Here is a 21,203-nt window from a genome sequence, read left to right as displayed (position 1 = left end):
TTCAGATACACCCTGTATATTTGTTATAGTGATGTTACGGATGTGGGTTTAGCAGATACGGATGCGGAACCAGATTTTTTAATTCAAATTTCGCGGATGCGGATGCGGGACCAGATTTTTTAATTCAAATTTCGCGGATGCGGATGCGGGACCAGATTTTTAAATTCTAATTTCGCGCATGCGGATGCGTAAGCGGATGCGGATTTAACGGATACGGAGTTATTGAAAAAAAGTTACATACTAAAATTTTTATGAAAATAATATTTCTATTGTAATTTCTCTATTTTATATCTAACATTCGTAATTTATTACATGCAAGTTATATTTAAAAAAAGCAATTTTGATGCTTTTTCTCCTCGAAGATTTTTTCTTTTATCCGTATATTAAGGATGCTAGACTAAATAGCTGTTCATTGGTAAAGCTGGTTGGTGGCGTTGATAAATATTGGCGAACAATCGGCAATAAAACAGTATATTTGTACCCATTCTGTCGCCACCACATCAACGGGTCTTCTTCTAAAGACAGCCTTCTTTCTTTAACGTAATTTTGGAGCACAAGCTTCAGTGCTGTTAATTGATCAACTCCTGCTTCACTTTCGCTTGAACTTAGAATGGATTGTACTGACTGTAGTAGCATTGAACAACTGCTAGAACTAGTAGCAATTTGATTATCAATTTTTCTTTTCTTATGTATCGGACTACAATCTTTATTTTCATAGATCGTTTGATTTTGACACAAATTAACTATTATGGCTTCGACTTCTTCTCTTTCAAAACTGTTAAAAACTTTGTTTTATATCGCGGATCTAAGTACGTAGAAACCGAACATAGCAAATTTTTATTTAAATCGCCAAATCTTTCACTTATTTCTCGTATAACTTTAACGAAAAGTACTTTGATTTTTTCTGGCGTATTCTGGTTATCTTTCTCAGCTTTTAATGTTGTCAGGATAACGTGCATAAGTGGTATAACCATAGAAATGCTGTTCTTTGAGTTACTCAATTCTTTAGTAAGTTCTTCGAAAGGTGCCAACAATTTTAACAACAGGTCAATTGTTGACAAATCATCTGGAGAAAGTGATACAAATTGTTTTGTAGTTAAGTATAAAAGTAAAGAATCTTTTATTTTAACAAAACGCTCCAACATGTAAAATGTGCTGTTCCATCTGAAATTAAAATTAGTTACACAATATCTGATTTATACACAATCGTTGGCTTACCTAGTGGAACAATCTTGAATTGTTGACAATGGAAATTGCTTCATTCTTATTTCCTGTATAGCCTTTAGTTCATCTTGTGCTACTAGGGAATGATTAAAATGTGTTGAAACTTTTTTCACCTTTTCAATTATTTCTTGAACCCATTCTTCCGATAATATCACATTTTTAATACAACACTGTATTTGATAAATCACACAATTAAAATCAGTGAAACCAGATATCTGCATTGCTTTAATCATGTTGCTGCCACGATCGCGTACCACACAGTGAACAGCATCGTGTTTTATACCCCATTCTTCAAGGATGGATTCAATTTTTGTCGAAATAACTTGACCCGTGTGACGTCCTTCCATTATTTCACATTTCAAAATAATTCTTACTCTTTCAAAACCTTCGTTTACACCATGAGCAGTCAAACTAACTAATGAAGTCCCAGAACTTGTATCAGACCAAACAGCAGTTGTAAAGGATATTTTCTCAAGATCTTTTAATAATACTTTAATTTTATTTACCACGCTGTTATATAAATCGTCACATACAAGCGACGTAAAAAACTGACGGCCCCTCAATTTATATAGTGGAAGTATTGTATTGATCAATCGCCGAAAACCAACACCTTCAACGAAGTTGAATGGCAAGTCTTCCAAAGCAAACATTTCGCCTATTAGTCGATCCGTCTCTTTGGATTTTGGATATGATAAATCCCAACATACATTCTTCGTTAAACATTCTTGTAAATAAAGTTGTTTTGTATTTGAACCTGTGTCTGTAGATGTACTACAGGTTGGCTGGGGTGGATAGCTTGGCGCGGCCATGTTCTGCATTTTCAGCTATACGTTTTTCTAACTCTTCAAACATTTTCCTGTGCTTCGACTTCAAATGATTTTTTAAAGAAGATGTGGTACGTCCTTTTCGTGAATAATCCTTTTCACAAATGTTACAACGAGCAACTGAACTGTTAATTTCCGAGAAATATTCCCAAATGAAGCTTGTTTTTGGTTTCATTTTAATTCACTTTATTACCAAATACAGCAAACAATAAAATGAATGACGAACAATGCATAAAACGAACCATAACAGTTGCCATCCGTTCAACAACTGATCGGCTTTAAGAATTAAGAACTTTAGTAGAACGACGGGACCATGGCGCGACAATATAACCGTCGCGTCGTCCGTCGCGACATTGCGCTTATCTCACGTGTTTGTGCATGTTACAATATCTAGTTTTGAAAATGTAAAAAATCTAAAGAGAAAACTGTCACTACTATTTAAAAATTATAATTAAATTATATATCAAACGATTTAAAAAATTTATCTATTAATGCCGAATGCTGGCCTGACCGGAGCTCCGTTATGCGGATGCGGATCCTCAAAACATTGCGGATTATCCGCAGTTACGGATACGGATGCGAATATCTGTTACATCACTATTTTCAAGAAAATGGAACTTTAATCACAAAATAGCTATACCACATCACCAACAATCGAATGGATTAGCAGAAAGGACTATTCAAAGCGTTAAAAAAGTAATTAAAAAATCAATTGATAATAATGATGATATATATATGTCATTATTGGCCTATCGAAACACATCCATTTACGGAATGTATACTAAAGACAAATTTATTAAATCCAAAATTGATCAACAAAAAAGAATTTAAATCAAATTTTTTAAATCATCGAAACAAAACCAAAAGTGATTATGATTAAAAAGGTGTAAAGTTGCGTAATCATTTTAAGACAGGTAGTTTGATAAGATATCAATTTAAACCCAAAGATATCTGGCAACCTGGCATAATAATTAAGAGAATTGGGCCACGTTCTATAAAATAAAAAAGGAAGATGGACGATGTATTATTCGCAATATGATTTATTTGAAACCCAATAAAAGCTCAAAAACCATAGATTAGCAATTTAATAATTTACGAACGAAAATAAATTTGTATACGATAATACATGTGAAAATACTATTAATGATACGTTCAAAGCCGTAGTTGTAGATAATCAAAAAACTTCAAGTTTTGGCAGAACTATTCGACCGCCGAATAGATGTACTGCGGAATAGTTACTAGTTTTTATTTTATTATCATTTAATAAAGTTTTCTTTTAAAATTAGTTTAAGTGGTTAGTTTCAAGATAGTTAGTAATTAGTTTACAGTACGAAAAGTAAAATAAAGAAAGGTAGATGTTATATTTAAATGTAAGTTTATGTTTATTGTATAAAACAGGTTTTGAAAATAAAAGTTTAGTTCATCTCCAGACGTGCTTTCATTCACATGACAGCGTTTGATGTTAAAGATATGATATTCACAATAACTGGGAGCTCACTGGAGCTGGAAGCGGCTCCAGGTTTTCTTACGCTCGCGTAATATTGCGTATCAAATTCTCTCTGCTAATGCGCATCTCAATTTCAAATTTCTAACAGCAGAGGTGCCATCTTTGTGTAGAAAGATTAATAATATCGAACGGCGGGAAATGTTAGTTGAAAGATAATTATAGAGAAGAATTAATATTAAGATTTGGTTTAGTTTTAATTGTTATTCAGCGCTAGATGATTGTATATTTTTGTTTAACTAAAAGTAGAACTAACTCTATGTAACATGAGTTTCGTTGGTGAATTTATCGATATTTGTAAGATCTATTAACGTTAGGGGTGGGGATGCGGATATCATTAATCCGTACCGCGTTTCCTCTTCCTCTTTCGTTATCGTTCCTTGGTGTAGTACACTGGTGTAATTTTTAGTAAAGCTTAACCGCATGGTTGTAGAAGATTTTTATTGAAGAATCTCATTAATTGGTTTTGGAGATCTTCTTGTCGTAGAACAAATCGACAAGAAGATCTAAACTAATCTAGTCAATTGTTATTGGCGTGATTTGTTCCGGCGTTCCTGGTTCCGTTTTAATCAACACGGCTACACGTTTATCTTAAGGTAAAAATATTCTACTAACTATTATTTTCAGGGCTCGATCTTTTAGTTGTTTCCTTTTTCTTTTGTGCATTTTTATTGAATTTGGTGATTTTTATTGATTTGTAAATTTGAGGACCCTGATAAATTTTCCATTCGAGTTCGAGACGCCATTTTGGACGCCCTCTAAAACAACATAGTTACATCCGTTTCAAGGCAATGCTTGTATATAAGAGGTTGTCTAGGTTTATTATTATTCTGTGGTATGGTATGCAACCATAACCAGAAGTGACACTGGCGGTATCCCACCAAATCTGACGTCATATTATTGCGAGGAAGCAACGTATGGCTGCTATTGGTGGTAAATTAAGTTGTTTCTCTCATTCATTGTGCGTTTATCGCGCCTACGGATCCTCGCGATATGATGGCGGATTTTAAATCGAGGTCATAAAACGAGATGCTGCCAACATCAAAACAATCGACGTCAATGTCACATCTGGTTATTCTGTGACCATACTGCGCATTACGTAATTGGCGGAAAATAATACCGAGAAATAATTCAAATTTTTAAAATAACGAATTTGAATTACTTTAATATATTTAGTGTGGTATATAATTAACTGCGGTAGGAAAACGGAAAATAATTCAAATTAATTTTTTATGTAAATTCATTTATCATAAAATAATTGAGGGAAACTAAAGTAGTAATTGATTTATGTTATACCAGAGAAGTTCTCACTAAACATGACCTTGAGGTTGCGCGCGCAATCCGTCGCCCCTTACGTCACGGAACACTCCCGCTCTTGCGTCTCACCAACAAAACTAAAATCAAAGTATTGCAGTATAGGAACCTATGTACCGAGAGATCAAAAAAGCCGGTCCGCTAAAAACTACTTTCCCAAGCGCTTGATACCAATACTTACTTTCCTCGTCACAGCCTCCTCCCATTTCTACTTGTTTTTAATTTTCAACGTTCTTATTGGTCGACGAGGTGATATCGATTTTTAGTTTCAATGGTTTCGATCAGCTGAGCTGAGCTGAGCTCAGAGTCGTGTTCTTGGTTTTGGCGTCTGGTGTTTTCAATATTTCATCATGAATTTATTGCGGTTTTATTTAATATTATCTGTCTTTATTGAGACAAAAATTCGATTGTGATTTTTCTCTAAGGTAAATAATTATTTTATTTTAAATCGGTTTGGTATAAATTTAGTTGATTTCTTTTTAGGTTAAATCATACCGTTCACCTTAGAAGAAGACAAGTTTCAAAGTTTCTTCTCCAATCTTATTTTCGAAATAGAGTAAAAGATCAAAATGGGGTATGAAAATATTCAACAAGTCTTTGTGTAGAAGAATTTAGGGAGACATGCCTGGAAAATGTAGTGAATTACCTTATGTCACGACATTAGGAAAGTTGTCAAAGTGCTTTGTTACAAGAATTCATTGAATAATTACATGATGATGAATTGGAAGAAGGGTTTTTTCAACATGACAATGCAACTGCACGAACAAACAAAAGATTCCTTCATGAATTTCATGATGATTGAGTAATCGGTAGAGGATGTTGGCAACCTCGCTCACCCGATCTAACCCCACTAGATTTCTTTTTTACCGTTTACCGTTTACAGACCATAGAAGAATTGGAAGATGCAATACGACACAATATTCAACAAATAACTGCAGAGCAACTTGTACAGGTCTTCGATAATATGAAAAGAAAAATCACTTTATGTTTAGAAAAGAATGGTCAAGATTTTGAAGTCGTTTTATAATAAATAAAACTTGTAAACCTTTATTTTTATATTAAAATAAAAGATCTTTTTTTGATTTATGAAATAAATTAATTACAAAAGAATAGTTTAAAGGGTTTTCTTTTTATTAATTAATCCTTTCTAATTATTTTCATCATAATTTAAATTTACATCCACCAATCTAACTCCAGAGAAAATTTATTTCGAATTTTCTTTAACGGGAGTAACATTTTTAATTTTGTGAGTGTCAGTTTTTAAGGTTATGTTTACTAAACTAAAAGTTTCCTCCGATTTCCCCACCACTATTAAATCAAGTGGAAGGAGGGTGTGACCGCTGTGACGAGGGCAGTAAGTATTGGTATCAAGCGCTTGGGAAAGTAGTTTTTAGCGGACCGGCTTTCTTGATCGCATTGTATATAAACCTTGTGTCCAAGGTAGATGAATGTAAGGTATGCTTACGCACAGAAAGTGATGATGCGCGGAAGCCAATTACCGGCGCGATTTTTAAAAGGGTAATGAGAAGCGAGTAACCCAATATACATTACTGGATTTAATTACGTTACTCAAAAATAAATTAAAATCATTCAAAGAGCACATAACACGCGTTTTTCAATCATCTCCACACACAAAATAAAATCTTACTTTTAACACTTATATCTTAAATAACTATTCTATAGGTAGAACTGAGTAAATGTTATTCATTTTTATCACTTATTAATATTTAAATAAATAGAAAAAATTGTACTTACAAGGACATAACTGTCCCTCACCGATTTTGTTGAAATTTGGTACAGCGATAGTATCGCCAAAAATAAGGTTTACGTATTTTTTTATACGTGCTAATAAAGCCCCTGGGGCGAGTTATAAGGGTTGGAAATCGGGGCGAAATATATATATTCGCTTATAGGCTGAAAACGAAAATAGCTATCGAAATGTGGTAAATGTAAACTGATATTCATTTTCAAAGAGCTTTCCATTGATATATCACACATATATCTGAGGGCTTCAAGGGGTAAACTACCCCTAGTTTTTTGGAATATTTGAAAAACTATCCTGTCGATTTTGGCGATATTATGTATCCTTATAGTACGTTTAAAAATATTAATGACGTGTTTTTTTTTATTTGCCTCTGACCATCCCCTGCAAAGTTACGGGGTATGACAGATAACCCCTTTCCTTAAGAATAATGTGATAAACTGTTACACTCTTGAACAATATTTTGAAGAAAACCATTAATTAGATGTAAATTAAGATTTACGCAGTAAAATAAACCCTATACGACATTAAGGGGTGGCTGGGGTTAACTACCCTAACCATCCCAAAAATTATTCTTTTTTTCGAAAATTGTTTGTCGATTTTAGTGCAATTTACCACGATGATTTTTTTATACGTTAGGTAGTATTATTGTAAGAACTTACAAGGGTTAGAAGTTTGGGGTAGAAAGTATATTTTCGCTAATAACTTTCATACTCCTACAGAAAAAGCTTTTTTATCCTTATTCTATTTAAATAACACAAAAGTTAGGATAATTATACAGCGTGCCCATTATGTATGGAATATAGCATATATCTTGATAAGTATCAACTTTATAAAAAAACATTTTATACAAAAGTTGTTTAATATTTTATTTGCCATAATAAGACTGCATTCAATTGTTTTCAATTCAGAAAACAAATGAGTAACGAATAATAGTTACATTTTTTTAAATGGCAGTGTACTCTTTCGTTAGGCTCATTTAATACAATAGTACTGCCTAACGTATAAACAAATCATTGTGATAAATTGGACCAAAATCGACAAACAATTTTCGCAAAAAAAAAAGAAATTTTTGTCGTATAGGGTTTATTTTACTGCGTAAATCTTAATTTACATCTAATTAATAGTTTTCTTCAAAATATTGTTCAAAAGTGTAACAGTTTATCACATTATTCTTAAGGAAAGGGGTTATCTATCATACCCCGTAACTTTGCAGGGGATGGTCAGAGGCAAATAAGAAAAAACACGTCATTAATATTTTTAAACGTACTATAAGGACACATAATATCGCCAAAATCGACAGGGTAGTTTTTAAAATATTCCAAAAAACTAGGGGTAGTTTACCCCCTGAAGTCCTCAGATATATGTGTGATATATCAATGGAAAGCTCTTTGAAAATGAATATCAGTTTACATTTACCACATTTCGATACCTATTTTCGTTTTCAGTCTATAAGCGAATATATATATATTTCGCCCCGATTTCCAACCCTTATAACTCGCCCCAGGGGCTTTATTAGCACGTATAAAAAAATACGTAAACCTTATTTTTGGCCATACTATCGCTGTACCAAATTTCAACAAAATAGGTGAGGGACAGTTCTGATACTTCCCTTGTTAGTGATAATATTATTACTATATATAAAAATAGTATTACTAAATATTATTACTATATATATGATTATTAATATTATCACTAAGTACATTTTTTCTATTTATTTAAATATAGGTAGAAAGGTAAAATAAAACCAGCTTATTATCTTAAAAATTTCGGCATATATTAAGATTAGCAGTCCCTCTTAAAAATCAATGTTTTTTTTTTAATCGGTAGGAAATGACTCAAAAGATGCGTTAATGATAAAAAAAGTGCGCAAAAGTGCAACATTTACCGAAAAATCACTTTAAAGTTGCGATTTGACGTTTCTTTGGGAAGTTAAAAGCAATGTTAAATATGAATTTTCGTATTAGATAGCAACAAACTTGTATCCGTAATTTTCTATCTACTTTCTTATCTGATATATTTCTTATTATTAGAGATAGCGAAAAACTAAATGCGCCATTTAAAAGCTTGATTCTTTCTCTATATGAAACCGGTCTTTGTCTGTTGATAAGTAATACTAAGATCAATCTGTACTTAAAGTACAAAGCGGTGGCTCTGTACTTAGATTAAATAGCTTAAAATTACCAAACTTCAAGCCTTTGTGCAATTGTTATCAAACCGAATTTTAAAAAACTATTATCGCATTCAGAAAGAGCGCTCTTTAAATTAATTTTTGTTGGTAAATATCTATCGGCGTCATGCTTAAATCGCCCTTAATATACATACGCAAACACGCTTAATTACTATTCCTTTAAACAACTTTCTTATTTGATAGGGAGAAAACTATAGAAGTATAGATCTATCCTATCTACAATTTTCTGCTCTTTCTAATGGTGTATAACACGCGGCGATCGCTGCTTGGTTATAGAGTTTTTTCCTGGTGATATAAGAAAGTTATTGATTCCAACAATGTTTAAAAGTAGCTAAAACGTGTGAATTTGGTAATTTTTTGACCAAAAACGTCCTTGTGCAAGTCTATAACTTCAAGATATACTTCTATAGTTTTCCTCATATCAAATAAGCAAGTTGTTTAGAGGTAGAGCAATTAAACGTTTCTGTATATAGAGATGTATATTAAAGGTGATTTAACCATGATGCTAATAGATATTGACCGACAAAAACCCGGATTAAGATATTTGAAGGAGCGTTCTTTCTGATTGTGAACACAGTTTTTTAAAATTCGGTTTGATAACAATTGCACAATGGCTTGAAGTTTGGTAATATTAAGTTATTTTACGTACAGAACGGTGTTCTTCATCAAGAAAGAATCAAGCTTTCAAATGGTGCATTTAGTTTTCCGCTATCTCTAATAATAAGAAAGGTATCAGCTAATAAAATAGATAGGAAATTACGGGTAAAAGTTTGTTGATGGAAGGTTTGTTGCTATCGTCACACGGGTTATTTATTTATTTTTATTTTGTAACCATGTATACACATGTCTTTTTTAATAACTATTTTAATTTAAGTAAACTACTATTAAATAAGCTACTATACTTATTTATCATTTATATTTACAACATAAAGATATTCCAGTCGTTTGACAGATCAATTGATACACAATCTATTAACACAAAGTCTATTAACACACATTTGGTAGAAACAATTCTATCTAAGTAGTATAGATTCGCCGATTCAAGAACCTCCTCCTCGAACCTGCGTTCTAGGAGGAGGTTCTTGAATCGGCAAATTTTTTGGGGGTCAGAGGAGGTTCGATGAGGAGAGGAGGTTCTTGAATCGGCGATTCTTTTGAGGGTCGGAGGTCAATTAACTTGAGAAGGTCATGTTATTTTGACGAAATTATTAAAAATTTATCTTTATTAAAAATGTATCTTTATATAACCTAAAATAAAAGTTATTAAAAATTTATCTTTATATGTAACCTGTTTACCTAGATGAAAACAATTACTATGTTTATCCTTCGACGCTTCTCAATGAACTGTTAATGTTTTCGATATATCTCTTAACTTATTGTACACAAAGGTATACGGTTTTGGGACATGTAGGTATACAAATAAGTGAGTCATGATCTACCTGCGGGATATTTTTTAAAATTTATTGTGTAAAGGTATACGGAGCGTTCTTGGCAATTTTTTTGGGGGGATACGTTCGAGGAGGAGGTCAATTAACTTAATACTAGTAAGTGAGTCATGATCTACCTGCGAGATATTTTTTTAATTTATTATGCAGAGGTATACGGAGTTATAAATATACATGTATACAAACGCACTCGATGCATCCTCCTCCTCCCCAATAAGTTTCAGGAGCGGTGAGGGTTTATAAACGCCTGCGAAATGTGGTATTGACGTAGTTCTTTCATAACAAGTAGAAGTGTACAACATTAAATTGTAAAATGGTCGTGTGTGAGGATTGTGGAAAAAGTTTTACTCGAGTTGACAATTTAAAAAGACATCAACGATTATCTTGTATTGGCAAGAGAATCAAGCTTGACGCACCGCAAATTCCAAAAGCAGTAAAATGTGAGGCTTGCGATGTTTATGTAAATAGACAATGTTACTCTGCACATTTACGAAGCAACGCACACAAGCGTAACGCTTTTGTTATAATCGATGACGGAGTGGAGAGAATAGCTGGAGCATTCGGTGACAAAATCGTCAGTTATCGAATAAGTGAAGAAGGTTTTTTTGTGGATTTGGATGAATTTTCTCATAGAATTCGAGAAAAAATACTAAATCTAATACAAAGCGCAATCGATATTCACCGAAATGTAAAATTAAATATGGAATGTTTTGGTTTGTATTTTTTACAATCAAAGGAAGACTGTGAAATAAAATCATTCAATACGAAAAATAAGGTAGTATCATTAGCGTCGGATCTGTATAAAATATATAAGGAATTTATTGATGAAATTTCATCAAAAATGTCAGAATTCCAGGAACGAGATTCAGGTAAGCGTAATGTGACATAATATACCTATATATTAAAAAATAAATGTTTCAATATTTTATTTAGGATGGACTTTAATGCAAATTCTCTATATGGAGTTAAATTTAAACAAATATAATCCTATCAGAGCATCTAATTACATCGATCTACCATCGCAAATAAAAGCAAAGCGTGCTGTGATAAATATACAAAACGCGGATGATGCATGTTTTGCATGGGCTGTAACATCCGCACTACATGAACCGAACGGTTTACCACAGAGGACATCTTCGTATCCGAATTACCTAGACTGCGGCTTAGACTATTCAAATATTGTTTTTCCAGTTAAATTACGAGATATACCTGTATTTGAAAAGCAGAACAAACTATCTATTAATGTATATGGAATAAATGAGTATTTTAAAGACGGTGTTATGAATTATGACATAATTACAATGTATATATGTCGACAAAAAGAAGAAAGACATATAAATTTATTATTGGTTACAAATGATTCCGGGAATAGTCACTATTGTTGGATAAAAAATCTGTCTCGATTACTATCATTGCAAGCATCGCAGAATGGTCATGAAAAGTATATTTGCGACGGATGCTTGGTATTCTTTACGTCAGAAAATAAACTTATCCGTCATCAAAGTGATGATTGCAGCAAGGTAAGGGCAATTTTACCAACAACAAATTTGAAAATAAATAAATATGGAAATGAAGAAAAGGAAAATATACTACAGTTCGAAAATTTTGAACGACAATTAAAAATACCGTTCGTGGTGTATGCAGATTTTGAAGCATTACAGAAACCGATCGCCGATGCGGAAGCAACAGAACTTAACGATGATAATTCATACTCCGTCAAATGTTTCAAACACGAACCTTATGCATTTGCATATTATATAAAATGTTCATATGACGAATCATTGTCGAAGTTTGAAATATATCGCGGATGTAATGCTGCTCAAATTTTCATGAGCAAGTTGGAACATGACGTTCTGAATATATACAAAAATTATTTAAGCCAACCAAAAGAAATGCTCCCATTACCACCTATTGATAGATTAATACATGAGATGCAGGATATCTGTCACATTTGTTCGCACAAAATAAAAGAAGGTAATAAAGTGTGCGATCATGATCACCTAACTGGGTTGTATAGAGGACCCGCACATGCTGTATGTAACATCAACTATCAATTACCAAAGTTCATACCGATATTCTTTCACAATCTTTCGAACTACGATTGTCATATGTTTGTGAAAGATATGGCATTAAAAGAAGAAGACGTGGACGTTATAGCACAGAATAAAGAAAAGTATATATCATTTTCGAAAAAAATTATCGTAGGAGAAAACATTGACAGCAAGGGAAAGCTAAGGCGGGTTCATATGAAATTGAGATTTGTGGATTCATTTAGGTTTATGGCTTTATCGCTAGAGAAGTTGGGTTCATTTTTGGAAGACAACCAATGCGTTCAAATCAGAAAATATTTTAGGAACGAAGAACAGTTTCGACTTATACGTCAGAAAGGAGTTTTTCCGTATTCCTTTGTGGATTCATTCGAAAAGCTGAATCTTACCGCTCTGCCAGATCGAAGTAGTTTTTACAATACTTTATGCGACGATAGTATAACCGAAGAAAATTATTGTCGTGCACAAACGGTGTGGAACTTATTTAACTGTCGCACTTTAGGCGAATATAGCGACATTTATTTAACGTCTGACGTTTTACTTTTGGCGGACGTATTTGAGAATTTCCGAACCATCTCGATGAAGTATTACTCTTTAGATCCATGTCATTACTTCACAGCGCCGGGCTTCGGTTGGGATGCATTATTACGAATGACAGGGGTAAAATTAGAATTATTAACGGACATAGACATGTTACACTTCTTTAAAAATGGTATTCGCGGTGGATTAAGTATGTGCACTAAACGCAGTGCGAAGGCTAACAATAAATTAATGATGGAATTTGATGAAACCAAAGACCCATCTTATATTTTATATCTCGACGCTACGAATTTGTATGGACACGCAATGAGACGAAAATTACCGACGGGGGGATTTCGATGGCTATCAGATGAAGAGATTCAAAAGTTAGATATTTACAATACGGAAGACGATTCCGAAAAGGGTTACGTGTTCGAGGTAGATTTAGAGTATCCGGAAGCAATACATGATGAACACAACGATTTACCATTTTGTCCAGAACGGATTGTACCCCCAGGTTCAAAAAATGCAAAGTTAATAGCAAATTTGGAAAATAAAACAAAATACATCATTCATTACGTGAATCTAAAGCAGTGTATCAAGTTCGGATTGAAACTAACGAAGATTTACAGAGTATTAGAATTTAAACAATCCAACTGGATGCGGAGCTACATCGATTTCAATTCCGATAAACGTGCGAAAGCTAAGAATGAATTTGAAAAAAATCATTACAAAGCAATGAATAACATCGTATACGGTAAGACAATGGAAAATGTGGAAAAGCGAGTGGATATAAGACTAGTTACCCACTGGGAATGTCGTCATAAGAAACCGGGCGTGGAAGCCCTAATAGCTAAACCAAATTTTAAATCTTCGAAAATATTTTGCGATAATTTGATAGCCGTTCAATTGAACGTCGCGGAAGTTCGTTATTGCAAACCGCTGTATGTGGGTTTCAGTATATTAGAGCTTTCGAAAACCGTAATGTACAGCTTCTTCTATGATTACTTAAAAGTTAAATATGGAAATAACATAACACTTTTATACACCGATACTGATTCCCTAAACCTAGAAATTACTACTCCCAATGTATATGAGGATATAAAAGAAAATATTGAATTTTTTGACACGTCCAATTATCCGTTAGAGAATATACACAATATACCTCGCGGTCGATCTGTGTTGGGAAGAATGAAAGATGAATATACAAACAGGTGCATAACGTCATTTGTTGGAACAGGAGCTAAGGCGTACTGCATCACCTTGTTGAATGATAATGTAAAAAAGGCTAAAGGAGTAAAGAAATATGTTATAGATAAACATTTAAGCGTGACCGATTATAAACGTGTGGTTGAATGTGGCGGATCGGTTCATAAAAAAATGTACATTTTTAAGTCAGAATTTCATACTATGTATACCGAATTAAAGAATAAAATTGCTCTTTCATCGTGCGATGATAAACGATACATATTACCGAACGGATGTAATACTTTGGCGTGGGGTCATTGGTTGATAAAAAGATTGAATGCGAATAAATGAATTTAATTTAAAAAAATTGTAAAGAATAATAATAATAATGTATTTGTAATGTTCGATTGTTAATAAAGTCTTGTAAACTTTTAAATAGGTCTTTATACGTTTTAAAGAACGTTAGTTTTTGAGATCCAAGAATTGAGACGGACCTAATCCTAACCATTTCACAAACACTTGATTTCCTTTTCGCCATAGCACTTTTTCCACCAAGTAGACGTCAGGATATTTAACTTTTTGTAATTCCTCTCGATAAAAACCACCCATAATTTTTTCATTGGATGCATCTTTGAGCAGATATGTTGTTGGGAAAGTATTACGAACAGAATGTATTGTAAACACTTCGTTAGACCAATTGGGAGTATAGTTTTTGGTGAAGGCGTGTCGATGCTTGCTCACTCTGACGTGATCACCGACATTAAATTTTTTGGTATAAGGATCGGCAATTTTTATGTAATTATATACAGTTTTTAACAGTGTCGATGCGTTTCTGTTATTTACCTCGCTAGGTTTCATTCCTATCGTCCTGTGAACTTGGTTGTTATAATCCAGAATTAATTTGGGAAGCAATTCCAACCAACGATAGTTACCTTGCATACTAAATTCTTTCCACATTTTTTCTTTTATTGTTCTATTAAACCGTTCAACAATAGAACTCTTTAAATTGGAAAATGAACTGTAGTGATTGATGTGATATCGTGACATGAGCTTTTTAAAATCCTCATTGTAAAATTCTTTTCCGTTATCCGTTTGCAGATTCTTCGGTATGTTTTTCCGCTTTTCCGATAGAATTGTTTCCATAGCTCGCGTAACTTCTTTGCCAGTTTTGTTTTTTAGTGGTACAGCCCATCCATACTTTGAGAAAGCATTAATAACTGTTAGAATATATTTAAAATTACCATTTGCTTTTGAATAAGGTATCATCTCCACTAAATCAGCTTGAAATAAGTCCGTTAAACCTTTTATAATAACACGTCTGCGTTTATACTTTTTCCTCGCGGACGCGTGCAACTCGTTTACGACGGACCTTTTAATATCGCTCATTTTCTGGATATTTCAATGAGCAGTTCTACCATAAATGGTTTCTTGAGTAAAGTGGTCTTCGTTGTGGGTTTGCAAACTATTTTATCTCCAAAGAAGAGAACATTTAACTTTTTATTTGGATCGAAGATACTCCCGTTAATAATCATTTCAACGTCTCCTTCAAATCGGTATTTCACTATTTCACCAATATATAAAAAGTATAAACTTTTACTTTATTATTGGTTTATATATTTACTTACGTAACCTAAATTTTGAATAATGTAATAATTATCCGTTGTATCCGTAGTTCCATCTCCGCTAAACGTAAGTATTGTTGGTTGTTTGAAATATCGTTGTAAGTTTTCACGTTTATTAAAATGAGCAGCAATGTTGTGTCCGTGTACGTGTTTACCAAACTTATCGATCGTTATACTAGACGAATGTTTTCCGAACTTGCTTAAACTCATCTGCTCTAGTTCACAAACGTCGGTGTTTTAAAACAAAAAATGTGAGAGTCGTATATTTATGATAATATTTTAACGTATAATCTCGGCCTCTGTTAGCTCCGATATTATTGATGATATTTCATTGACATGTGCAGAATGACCTGCAGTTTGCGAGGCCATCAACAAACGCAGTCTGTCGACAAGTTCGTTGGGATCGTCCCAATACTCGTATTCGATAAGAGCCCCAGGAACGACTTGTTTTTGTAATGCACCACCGACTTTTTTCTTCGGATTCGGCCAGTATTTAGCCCAATGCACCTTGGGTTTGTTACCTTCAACGATGGGCTTGATAATATTCTGAAATTTCCCACTGTCGTCCTCAGTAGTCATACCTGCCTCTGGAATGTAATTAATGTACGGAGCATTTGAACGTAGTAAGATATCTTTGTAGTTGCGCATGTCCTGAATTGTAAATTTGCCCGGTTCGTTTTTAAATAGTAAATCGTATAAACCAACGGTTCCCGTATATTTGAAGTTTCCAACGTGAATATCCTGATCCTCAAAGTGAACAGGACTGACTCCAATGTAGAAACCTTCGGGAGTTTCGCGAACACCGTATAAACGATCATAATCATCTTTTAAATCAGTTGTTAAACCAACAATATACGTTCTGGGCAAAGGATGAAACTGACTCAAAGCGGCTTGTACCTCTGGAGACTCCAATCTTTCTTCTATTTCATCTTTAAGTCGTTCTATTCGATTATGTGCGTCCGAAATAAGAGCTCCGGTATCCTCGCTAGAATCGAGGAGTTCTTCTTCTTCGCCCGGCGGAACTTCATATACTTCTTCTTCTGCATGAGCTAATGGACCAAGAGGAGAAGACGTGGGAGAAGATACCAACCTTTTTTCAGGAGTCGATGTAGCAAATTTTCGTCGTTGTTCTTTTAATGGAACTTTCGGTTTTCGAATAAAATATTCGGTCTCGGTTTTAGCTGGTACGTCAGAAATATCCGGCGAGTAGCGTTGTATCTTAGATATCAATTTTTCTTCTTTTGGAGATAAACTTCGTTTTGGAATGGATAGTAAAGGCGCAGTGTCAAGTTTTGCGACAATATCCTGTAAGGGCCTTGCGATGGGTGCATATGCGGTTTCCGACCGAATCCTTGACTCCTCTAAGTCTTCTTTTAAAGAACGAATTTTGTCTCTCACGACTTCTCGTGCCGCGATAAGTTCTGCAGCTATCGTCTTGTTCATTGTATGATGTATGTGAAGTTACTACGAACTGTACAGCTGAAGTCGTTAGTTTTAAACTTCAATGAATTTATCAAAACCCTTACGGTAACGTCCCTTAGACACACTACAATCTAAATCAATAACTAGGATGCCGTGTGTATTCTCCCAACAAGCATCGCTAATTTCCTTTAGCCGATGAAACTCCATATCGCTCATTATGTGATCTTCAAATACGTGTTTTAAATTTGTTAAGTCTTGTTTAAATAACACCAAAAAGTTACAATTATCGCGAACTAATTGTTTTGGAATTGCACTATAACTTTGACAAATTAGAAAACAATCAATGTTTTTATGTCGACCATACGAAAAAAATTCCTTAATGACATTTTGACCTGTACAGGAAACATCGTCAAATACGACTACCGAATATTCTTTCGCATCTTCCGGTCGAATGAACTCGTCTATATTAGAAAATTCATAGTAACCGCAATCTTTTGTAGGTTCAATTAAACGTCTTAAAAAATCGTACTTATTTTGGTATAACGAATTGGAGCATAAGTATAAGTTTAGGAAGCGGAGGCCATTACGTGCAAGTAAAAGCGATAACATAGCATTTGTTTTTCCGACACCAGAGGGTCCTACAATTAAACCTCGCTTACATTTTCCACCAAATAAATTGCTGTGTCTTGTAAAGTGTTCTTCGACCGAACCATTACTAAAATTTACTATAGGCAGTGTTAGAAGTTGCGGTAGACATTTTAATTTCTCGTCGATCATGATTCTCGTACTAAATGAATTATAACATTAACAGGATAAGACTGAATGAAAATATAGCAAAAGTAACTTTATATAGATATATAAAATATATTGAGTATATTGGAAGTATAAAATAATAATAATTAACTTAATAATTAACTTAATAATTAACTTAATAATTAACTTAATATTAACTTAATAAATAAAAGAAGAGAAGGAGTAGTTACCACTCCTCCTCCTCCTCTTCTTGATATCTTTGGTAAGGAGGTGGTGGTGCTGCTGGTGCCGGAGTAGTTGCCGGAGTCGTTGCCGGAGTCGGTGCCGGAGTCGGTGAACTAACACATGTGCAACGGTTAATGTGCATGTTTTGCACATGCACTTCACCCCTCACCACAGCCGATTCTGACACACTCTGCAGCTGAGAAGATAAAATTAATGACATGGAAAAAAGTATTATAAGTATAACGTACCAACTTAAATATAGCATCTAATTTTACCTCCAACGAGGCAACTTTCTGCTCCACTTCACATAGTCTTAGCATATGATTAACTCTCATATTATCCATATTATTAGTCATCTTTAAGCTAGGAAGGGAAGTTTACGCTATTAGTAGTGAAACTAGATAAAATACATTCAGCCTTTTTAATTTCACAGGTTAATGATGCTATGGTGATGTCGAGCGATATTGTTAAAGGGTTGTTACAGCTCGATGCCAGCCCTTCTCTTCCCATCCCCACTCTTCCATCTCCACTTTGGGAGGAGCCTGAGGAGGAGCATGGGAGGAGCCTAGGAGGAGCTTCAATAAACAATCCTTTTCCCTTTTTCTTTTCTTTTTTTTTTTTCTTCCTTTTTTTCTTCCTTTTTTCCCCTTTCTTTCTTCCTTTTTTCTTCCAATTTAATACTTTTTCAATGTACAACCCAAGTCATACCAACCCAACCCAATGTATACATACCATGTATTCATTTAGATTAACTATTTTTTCTTTTAAATTAAAACAACTTTTTACACTTTTTACAATCTTTTATTATTATTATTATTATTAATTTACAATCTATAACTGACAATGTTTATATACTAAACCTTACATAAAGAACAATCCTTTCTTGCCGATGGAGGACCATCAATATGCGTTTCCCAATGAGGTAAATTATAATGTTCAAAACAGGGCAGCTTGCTTTGTAATCGCTCATCGTTTCTATACTTCAACGGTAATTTAAACCAAACCGCCGCCAAATCTAATGGCTTTACTTTATTGATATAATAATCGATTGGTAAATAACATAATTCGTAGTTTTTAATATTCGCAAAAGATAAATCAGATTCGTATCTTTCCATAATATCCCACACTTTATTAATTATAAAAGTTGAAAGTCCCAATCTGGTAACTAACCGCCAAAGACGTTCCATCTTGAACTGCTCTACCGCTACTACCCGTCTACCTTTCTCAATTCGTTTACATATAGTTATAGATTTCTGAATACGTATGAAAATAAATAAAAAACATTCGATAAGGAGCACATACTTGGTCTCTTTTTATGATAGGGACACATCGGCGCACCAACCTCCAATTTGCATTCATTTTCCGGCAATTCTTTTACCGGTATTGTTAAAATTCTTCTTAAAAATGTAGCTTTCTCACGTCCTTTTACGTACGCTACTTTTGTCGAACGACACAAATAATAAACGATCTCATCGAAACGAGACGCAGGAACAAACCCGTCGTTCCAATCAATACAATGATGATGACTCATTAACCAATTCGCCGTATTGCGAAATTTGGTAGATAGTGAAGAAAAGCTTCGACTAGGTTGAAACACGTAATGACTTATACAATGATTACTGTCGTAAGAAGCCAGTTCCTTTGGGATAAATTCTTCATCGTTTATCGTGAAACCTTGAATGTCCAAAATAATAAAATCCCTTTGAAAAACCATAATATCCATAATATACCACTATATGCAAACGTTTCCTTCGATGTTTAGAGATACACTAAATGACGTTGCTTCAACAGTACCACTATATTAATTGCTTAACCATTTTCGTAAGAGGCGAATACACAAATGCTCTGTCATGCAGAATTAATGCGTAAGCTGTCGTACCTTCCGGAATTGGATTTTTCGTTGAATACTCGATTTTTATTTCTACTCCGCTTTTATGTATTGCTTCCTGTTGATACGTGCAATCGATTCCAATTAACGGCGCGTAAGTTTTAAATTCTTCCGGTGAAAACAAAGGTTCGCTTTCTTGATAGTAGTATGCTTGCTGAAATCTTGAATACATATCATACAAAATCGCATAGTGATTGTTATCAAAATCCACATTCAAATTATCGTACGGAAAACGTTCTCCATTCAAGAAAACCGTTACGTTCGTTAAGTTTATATTATCAAATAATGCCATGTTTCCTTTAAATATACCCTTTCGATTTGTTTGAAATCCGATGATTATAAATCTAGGCGTTTCCAATTGTGGAGCAGTTTTGACGGCCCAAGATTGCTTCGTAGTTTGAGGTAATTGAGGGTACTCGTGTATTTCCCACGATCGAAAAGGAACGTGAATGTCTACGTTTCTTTCTGATAGTTTTGTTAATGCCAACTGTTCGCGTAATCCTACCGCCACGTGAGGAACTCTCCATATAATTTTATTAATGATCAATTTCAATTTTTCGTCGTTCGGAGCGGCTGCTGGTTGAAAGATGACGTTCGTATCATCGTGTCCGCGAATTAGCACAAGTTCCTGTCGAACGTTCATCATGATCTTTCTGAAATCTTCTGCGAATCCTAGCAACGTTTTTAGCGGAACGCTAAGACCGAAATTTCCATTTTTATCTAAAGCCTTTGAAACACCCGCTATATCATCTTTCCAAGGTTTTATGTGCCAACCGGCGTTCTCTAATTTCACCACCTCGTTCTGTGTAGATGAGAAATAACCCTTCATGCATGAGCTTATACCGACGTTCCGCACACCATCAACATGTACTCCGTTAATAAGATATCGAATATCGCTAAACATAAATGCAACGGGATTGTTAACCAATTGCCCCGTTGCGCTAGCATCTTTTGTTATACTTCCGTCCGCGGCTAACTTACGAACGCTACCCTCGACGTATAGGTAACTCTCGCTCGGTAAAGTATGATTATCTATTTCCGGAATTGAAATTCTAATTTCGTCATTGTTATCGAACGTGGTCGATCCAAACGGTTGATGCGAATGGAATTCATAACTTACGATAGAGTGATCTGTTTTTATCTTATCCGTTACTTTTAAAATGTCCATTACTTTAACACTTCGTATCCTAACTGAACTAAATACCTTCGATTGACTGGTGATAATCGATGAATGGATCGTCTTCTACTGCCGCTACGTTGACTGATGACGCGCG

General features: G+C 34.1%; 2 protein-coding genes across 2 annotated transcripts; one reads left to right on the top strand and one right to left on the bottom strand.

Annotated features, from left to right (window-relative positions):
* Positions 1-746: 746 nt before the first annotated feature.
* On the bottom strand, positions 747-2,033 carry LOC139431326 (zinc finger BED domain-containing protein 4-like). The gene is made up of 2 exons (XM_071198975.1): positions 1,219-2,033; positions 747-1,164 (listed from the first exon to the last, which is right to left on the bottom strand). The coding sequence occupies exons 1-2, from the start codon at positions 2,031-2,033 to the stop codon at positions 747-749; spliced, it is 1,233 nt and encodes a 410-aa protein (XP_071055076.1).
* An 8,455-nt stretch (positions 2,034-10,488) lies between these two features.
* On the top strand, positions 10,489-14,370 carry LOC139431325 (uncharacterized). Its single transcript, XM_071198974.1, has 2 exons — positions 10,489-11,133; positions 11,198-14,370. The coding sequence occupies exons 1-2, from the start codon at positions 10,578-10,580 to the stop codon at positions 14,368-14,370; spliced, it is 3,729 nt and encodes a 1,242-aa protein (XP_071055075.1). The 5' UTR covers positions 10,489-10,577.
* Positions 14,371-21,203: the final 6,833 nt, after the last annotated feature.

Source organism: Onthophagus taurus, chromosome 8, assembly GCF_036711975.1.
Source record: "Onthophagus taurus isolate NC chromosome 8, IU_Otau_3.0, whole genome shotgun sequence".
NCBI lineage: Eukaryota > Metazoa > Arthropoda > Insecta > Coleoptera > Scarabaeidae > Onthophagus > Onthophagus taurus.
This window is presented reverse-complemented; position numbering and strand designations above follow the sequence as displayed.